Source organism: Echinops telfairi, unplaced genomic scaffold (assembly GCF_000313985.2).
Source record: "Echinops telfairi isolate 266 unplaced genomic scaffold, ASM31398v2 ScPeMD7_60;HRSCAF=208, whole genome shotgun sequence".
Lineage (NCBI taxonomy): Eukaryota > Metazoa > Chordata > Mammalia > Afrosoricida > Tenrecidae > Echinops > Echinops telfairi.
Window position 1 is genome coordinate 43,182,695 of NW_022103958.1, and position 8,177 is coordinate 43,190,871.

The window sequence follows — 8,177 nt, forward strand, 5'->3', positions numbered from 1 at the left end:
CGGCTGGATGCAGAGGCCGCGATGCTCCCTTCGCGCCCCGGGTCAGCCCCGCCAGCACTACCCGAGGCTCGCTGGCTCTCCCTCGGGGCGGGGCGGACTGGCAGGGAGCGGAGCTTCCGACGGGGGGCGCTGGGGAGCCGCGCGCCCGGCGGGGACGCTGCCAGGCCCCGCCCCCGCGCGCGCACTGGCTGCCGCCCTGACGTCACGCTCGGCTATAAAAGGCGCGGCGCGCGCGGCTCGGGTGGCGCTGGAGGAGCTCGAGGCTGCGGGGCAGCCGGGCAGCGGGGAACCCTCGGGCCACCGGGCCGCCGGCGCCTCAGCCATGTTTTACTCAGGGCTCCTCACCGAGGGCGGCCGCAAGGAGACCGACATGCGGGAGGCGGCGGCGCTGCGGCAGCAGCGCCGAATGAAGCAGGCGGTGCAGTTCATCCACAAGGACTCGGCCGACCTGCTGCCCCTGGACGGCCTCAAGAAGCTGGGCTCGTCCAAGGACACGGTGAGCCCCCGCGGCTGCGGCGTCGCCTGCGCCCGTGCGGTGGGGTTCTCCCCGGGCTCGTCCTTGGCCACTTTCACTGAGTCACTGCGCGGGTGGCCGACCCGCTGCCAGCCGCCTTGCTGCTGCGCGGCCATGGACCCAGGGTCCGGCGCACCCTGCTGCGCTCACCCCCTGGACGCCGTCTGCGCGTCCCTACGTGCTCTGTCCTTTCCGCCTCTTCTCTTCGGCTCCCTTTCCTCCAGGAGGAGGAGGAGACCCTGCCCTGACCTCTGGCTCCCAGCTCGCCTTTTCTCCCCCATCATTAAAGGCGAATTTGGAATTTGGTGGCCTAGGGCTTGAGCCTCTTGCAGAGCCGGTGACAACACCCCACCCCCCACCCCCACTGCTTGCAGGTCCGATGACCCAGACAGAGGTGACTCTTGTGGGTGTGCGAAGGTGGCAGTGGAAAGGGGTGGGGAGGTGGGGTGCGTGTATGTGCAGGTTTCTTCCGTTGAATATATTTACCCTCTGGAAAGATTTGCTCTCCCAGGTTGCTTTTGGTCCCATCTCCCTTTGTCCTTCCATCCTGGGTGAGGAGGGAGAAAAGGGGTAGACTGTGAAGGTTTCCTGAACCCCAAAGGCTTCTTCATCATTCTTTCTCTTTCCTTCCTGGCCCAGGAGTGGTCTCTGGTGGAAGCTGGGCTGCTGGGCTGCTCCGGCTCACTGCTGAGCTCCTGGGTGGCCCCGAGGCTGGCACAGGCTTTGTTCTAGCAAGAGTGTAATGGGGACATTCTTCGTGGTTTGCAGCAGAAATCCGGGGACCAAAAGTCTGTGCCCAAAGACCACGCTGCCCTGTATGGATGAGGATGGACTGTATAGATGAGGATGGACGGTTAGACTAACCAGTGGAAAGAGCTCGATCTGCCCTCGGTCACTGTTGTGATGCAGGGCCACCTTTACCATTTACTTCGAACTTCGTCTGGGCAGTAATTGATGAAACAGTAGTGGAATTTATTTTACAGTCGAAGTCCATACCCTATGTAATTCTTCAGATACATAGAAAATTCCTATTAACCAACCCACTGCCATTTTGTCGATTGGGTCTCATAGCAAACCCTATATAGCGTTTCTGAGGGTGTAACTCTGTGGGAGCAGACAGCAGCATCTTTCTCTCACAGAATAGCTGGTGAGTTTGAGCCGGGACTTTGTTGTTAGCAGCCCAATGCCTAATATATAAACGGAAAACCTAAACTCGTGGCCACTGGGTCAAAGCAGACTCACAGCAACTCCCTGTAGGTTTCTGAGACTGTAACTGTTTAAGAGAGTAGAAAGCCCAGTCTTTCTCCTGCAGAGCTGCTGGTGGTTTTGAGCTGCCGACCATGTGGAATACAGCCCAATGGGTAACCACTACACCACCAGGTTCCTGCATCTAACATACATACAGATATTTAGAATGTATAATTAGGAGAGTTTGGCCAGCCCGAGTCACTGAAATAGCCATTTTTAGCCCTAGAATGATTATAGAGGGCAGAATTTTAGCATCTACTTTCTTAAAAAGGAAGGAAGGGAAGGAAGGGCTCCCCCATATACAAGCGTCAAGTGTGCCCTGCCCCCAGTGTGATAATCATTTTTAATTACTTAGGTGCAAGGGATGTCTACTCCAGTTATCTTACTCTGTTTTAAATTTATTTTTTATGCACAAGCCATAAGGTAGTCAAAATGACACATACTAGCCCAGAGTAGTCAGAGACTGAAATATATTTCTAGAAAAGATATCTCATTCATTCTGTCTCAAAACCCTCTCCTTCCCTCCTTCCTTTCATCTGTCCCTCCCTCCTCCTCCGTCTCCTGCCTACCTCTTCCCTCTTACACTTTAAAGTACTCAAAATTCATTTTAAACGTCATGTCCAAGTCTTTTACCTTTTAGGCCAAAATAATCCTAGTCCCTGGAAACCCCACAAACTAATACACAAGGACATATTAGGAGAATGGAAATGTGGAATTGTTTTCTTCCCTCCACATTAGATATAAAATCTGAGGCACACTGGTTGTCCTGGGCTCTCAAGGAGTTCCCCTGCCCTTAAGAGAGGGATCCTTATGCTTCTTCATCCTAGGAGTTCTACCTGCTTTTCTGACTCTTGTCAGCTTCACTGGAGCCAACCAAGACCATAGACAGTAGGCTGCAAGGAGCAGGCATCCTTAAGAAGCAGGCATTACCATGGCTGTGACACATAGCAGTTGACTGTGAGGCCCTGAGCCATAGTTCTCACTTTCTCTCCCTCATTACCACTGTTCTCACACCTTTAATGTGCAAGTGATTGCGCAGAAGAGCCACAACCAGGTCACAGAAGCCAAGGCAGACGGGTACGCTAGCAGAGCTGTGACTGCTGGGTAGGGCAGCGTGCTTAGCTCTCTTGGAACTGATGTGGCTGATTTGGTACAATCTTAGGAATAACCTATGGAAGCACACGCTTACCACTTTCTGTAGGCATAGGAAGGAGCTTCCATTGTGTGTGTGTGTGTGTGTGTGTGTAAAGGGAATGAATAATAATGGAACGTTTTGAGGCCCCGCATATGCTCTGTAGACCAGCTGATGCCAAAACGGACAGAACCGTGCGTGTGTGAAGAGGGTTATAATATAAATTCAATAGAAGGAAGATAGATCAGAGGACATGGGGTGGGGTGGGGTGGGGGTGGGAACAGGACAAAGAACAATGAATTTTCACTGACTCAGGTTTGTGTTGCTTTTGCTCATACTGGTGACCTCAATTCAAATTTAACTGCTGGGTGTTCTGAATTATCCCTTCCCGTGTGTTTCTGACAGCATTCCAACACTTGGTGGACTGGCAAACAGCTCCCGTGGGCAATCAAAGGTGGTCTTGTTCTCTTGGCTCCATAGAAGTACTTTTGCCCTTTTCTAATTTTGTGTGCATTTGGCTGCCATCAAGCCTGTTGTGGAATATAAATCTTATTTCTTGGGTTGGGCCCTTTTACTTTATTTTTTCATCTCGTGTTGCTTATTCTATATTAGATTAAGAATTAAACCCCCAAAATCTCTCACACGGTCATATCTGCAGGAAATGTATGCTGAGTGAAATAAGTGAATCACAAAAGGACAAATATTGTATGAGACCACTATTATTTAAAAAAACCAAGAGGAGGTTTACTCACAGAAAGACCCATTCTTTGGTGGTTACCAGGGATGGGAGGGAGAGGATGAGATGTGTCGTAATTAATTTGGGTGACCTGGAAAGCAATGTACAATAAGGGTCAGATCAGCAAAGTATGACCAAGGTAGAAAGAGATACTGGGAGGAGCCCAAGAGGAAAAGGCAACAAAGGTAAATACTATTATGTACTATTGAGAGCAGTAATAACAACAATAATTTACACATGAACAGGTAGATATGTAAGCTGAACGGGTGAGGGAAGGCAAGGGGAGTATACACATGAGCATATATAGGTTTAGCAGGGAATATTTCAACATGTACTTTGGTATTGCTGCACATATGTTCAAGCATAAAGGGGGCAAAGTTATGCACACTTTTTAGCCATAACAAAATACTTGAGGGACTGAGTCACTGAGCTTGAGGGTTTGGGACCATAATTTCCCAGCAAATCTCGGTCAAGTAGCATAAGATAATGCTAATTAGTTGTCCATAAAGACAATGTTCTACATCCTACTTTGATGAGTGGTGACTGGGTCTTAAACGCTTGCAAGAGGCCATCCAAGAGGAATGATTGGTCTCTTCCCATGTGGCACCAAGAAGAAGGAAGAAAACTAAAGACTCAGGAAAATAAGTCGTCCAAAGGACTAACAGATCAGACAAACCACAGCCTCCACTACCCGTAGCCAGAACTAGGTGGGACTGGCTATTACTACCAAATACCAGTACTATGATCGGGATCATGATAGAAGGTTCTGCCAGAGTAGGGGGACATGTAGAACGAAAAATCAAATTCATAAAAAGACAAGATGACTGGTGGAACCACCAAGACCATAGCCCTGAGATGCCTGTCAAACCTGGAACTAAATCTATTCCCAGAGATGACCAGCAGCCAGAGAACAGATTTAGAAAGTAAACAGTAGCACCCATGAAGAAAGTGCTTCTCAGAATGATAAACTATATGAGACCAAAGCAGACACATGCACAAAAACAAAGTTCAAAAGGTCGGCGGGCAGGAAAGATGGGTCATGGGGACCAAGAACCCCGGGAGGACGTAGGAAGAGTGCTGTTTCGTTGAGGGGATTGCAGCTATTGTCATGAAACGAAAATGTATGAATTGTTGACTGAGAAGCTAATTTACTCTGTAAACCTTCACCCAAACCGTAAGAGAGTGTTGGGGAAAAGAGCTAAACCCAAAGGTAGCAGTGAGTAATGTCTCATTGACTGTAAAACAACTGGAAGAATCTGCCTATGTTCATAAACATTCTTCTTGTGCCAAGGACTTAAAAATTTTTTTTTGAACAGCCATGTAACATGATAGTCTACTGTCTTTGCTATATGATGGAATGACCCACCTATGTCAGGTCAGACACTTAGCTCTCCAGCAGCAGAGAGAGGAGCTTTGCTTTCCTATCTGTAGTTGATTTTGCTTATAGCCAAGTGCTTAGCAAAACTGACTAGAATTAGGAGTGAAGATGAGGAAGAACAGTAGGAAACGGTAAAACCCACTAATCATGAAACCCTATACTCTGATTGTCTGATATGCCTGATCCTAACCTTTGTCATTTAGAGCAGCATCGGTGATGGTGCCGGATAGATTAGACATGCATGATGCCACAAGCGTAAGAACTCAACTGGTGTACAAATCAGGCTTACCATTGCAATCACGGCTCTGGAAATCTTCCATTTCAGTCAGGCCCTGCTGCTGCTGTACCTCTATTGTAAAGTTCTCTTGTCCAACAACACATAGGTTGTTAGGATGTAACAGCCAGTATGCACTTGAGGGGTTCAGTGCAAGAAGTGATTACCTGGTGTGACAATAGAGATGGAGAACAACATCTGAGGATAGTTTCATCATTCCCTGAGGAGCCAGCCAACCAGAATATAGAAAGGAAGTGCCCTCCACAGTGTGCTCTGTAGAACTTCCGAGTAAGAAGTCCTTAACAGTTAGGTGGTTCAGTTCTCCATCCAGGTGTGAAGTAATTTTTTCCAAAACTGCAGCCTGCCATTGGCAGTGAGAAACCACCCTCTCAGACAAAGTAGGCAACCATCACGAATAAGGCTGTTCCCGTTGTAATGACATGTCTGTTGGATCACGAGGCACAGGCAAAGGGACAGAACACAGAAGGCTTGGGGCAGTGTGACAGTCTGCCCTAGTAGATTTCCCATATGCTTTTAAGTAACTGCAAACCCCAGGACAGTTTGTATGTATTCCTATGGGGGATATAGCCAGTAAGCAAAGAAGAGAAGGCACATCTGAGTGCCCTTCTAGTTTCCAAGACCAGAGGTGGAGATATGTATACTGTGCTTGAGGTAAGCGGCTCAGGAATCCATGTTTTATATAGACAGTATTTAAGGACTAAAATGGAGTTAAATGATTTTAGGATCTCTTAAGGTAATAAAAGTGAATAATATCAGGCTTCTATTTTATTTGAGGCTATGCATGAGAATCTAAAACACATATGACTATATAGTACACAATGTAATCCACTGCCTCTGAGTTGATTCTGCCTCACAGCAACCCTGCTGGACAGAACAGAAGTGCTCCTAGAGTTTCCAAGACTTCCAATCTTTACAGGGGCAAACCACCTCATTTTCCCCCATGGAGTAGCTAGTGGATTTGAACTACTGACCTTCCAGTTAGTGGCCCAGTGATTAACCACAGTGCCACCAGAGCTCCTTTCCTCTGCATATAGTGACTGTTGTTTGAGATACCACTCTGCAGCTGGCAATGACATCTCATTGAATCTCACAAGAGCACTGTGAGGTACTTAATTTGAACCCCACCCTGACTACAAAGCATATTCTTTGAACCACTAACTCTAAGCTAGGGATTGACAGACTTTTGTTTTCAGCTTTACAGGCAAATCTCTGTCTCAGCTACTCAACTATGGGACATCAGACATAGACAGTCAATTTAGACCATACGAAGGAGTTCACATTGTATTCGAAGAACCATGAGAAGCCATTGAAAAGTTTTGAGTAAGGGAGTGTATGACCTGATTCTGATTGCTCTGTAGAGGATAGATTGGGAAGGAAGAAGAGGCAAAAGGCAAATTAGTGCTGGTGTAAATCAGATAAGAAATGATGTGTTTTTTTTAGATGATACTGGAATTAGGAAAGATAGGGAGAAGTATATTGATTCAAGATATGTTTTGAAGGAAGTAGCAGTGATACGTGGGCCGAGAGGGAAGGGAAAGAAGAATCAAGAGTGGGTGTGAGAGTAGTGGAAAGGAAATAACCCAGAATGTTAACTAGAACAGGATGTTGAAACTCAAACCATTTTTATCACTGAAAAGGAAAGTGAGACTAGAGAAAAGTGATGCTTAGAAGCCTGAAGTAGAACGCTTTTATGGAGAAATAAAGTGAGATATGGGAGGAGGGTAAGTAATAGTTTGTGGAAGATCTTAAATATTAAATGGGGGCTTTTGTGTGGATAAAGTGGGCAAGGGGACCTCTGTAGGAATGGAAAGGAAAATACCAGTGGGATTTGAAGAGACAGGATGTTACACACCAAGGTGGAGAGTAAGGGAGACCATGAAAGACCAGTGTGAAGTGCCTGCGGAGAGTCTAAATGGAGAGAACAAGTTCAGATAGGCAGCTGGATCTCTGGGTCTAAAACTCAAGGAGGGATCGGGCTCTGAGACAGAGTGATAAAGGTAGACATCAGTTTAGTGAAAGTGGAGAACAATGCTTGGAGAATGTGTAGAGTGAGTAAAGGATTGAGGAGAGAGCAATGGGAAATTCTGAAGCTGAAGAAATGATCAAAGAACAAGAAACCAGTAAAAGAAAGGTGTGGAATAGACAGATATGGTTTTGGAAACTAGTGGAGGAGAATTTCAGAAAGATAGCATTAAAAAAAATAAAGATAGCGTGTTGAGTTTATTGCAATGTTGCTAATGGGAGAATTGTGCAATCAATCCTAAATGGCCATTAGTAGGGAATTAGTCAAATTGAGGTACATTTATACTGCAGATTTCGATGTTTTGGAGTGCAGAAAACAGGGCAGGTGAAAAAGAATACATACTAATCTGTTTATCCATAATCTGGCATTGTGAGGTGCTGATGGTCAGCACAGCAGAAGGAAACAGCCCAGTCCTGTGCCCTTCTCACATTCTTCAGCCACAGTGGAAGTCCATCCTATGGGGGTCATCTTTCTGTTGACCCTTTACCAAATATGATGTCCTCTAGAGAACTGACCTCCCAGTAGCACATCCCACGTAAATAAGAGAAAGTCACCAGACTTGCTTCTAAAGTGCATTCTGACTGTCCTCTTTAAGACAGATTTATGCATGTTCAGTATATTCAATATTCCTTGCCAAAACCATAATTCAAATTCATTGTCTTTTTGTTTTGTTTTGTTTTATTTTGTTTTGTTTTTTTCTCAGTCATCTTTTTTTATTTTTTATTTTTTAAATCATTTTATTAGGGGCTCATACAACTGTTATCACAATCCATACACACATCAATTGTGTAAAGCGCATTTGTACATCATTCTCAAAACATTTTCTCTCCACTTAAACCCCCAACATTAGG

General features: G+C 46.1%; 1 protein-coding gene across 1 annotated transcript in view; it reads left to right on the forward strand.

Annotated features, from left to right (window-relative positions):
• The first annotated feature begins 263 nt into the window (after positions 1-263).
• The window catches only part of NRIP3 (nuclear receptor interacting protein 3), a 17,347-nt gene continuing 9,433 nt past the window's right edge, over positions 264-8,177 (forward strand). Inside the window, exon 1 of the mRNA XM_004716387.2 lies at positions 264-496. Coding sequence (XP_004716444.1) covers positions 323-496 — 174 coding nt within the window. The 5' untranslated portion in view covers positions 264-322. The remainder of the gene's footprint in view (positions 497-8,177) is intronic.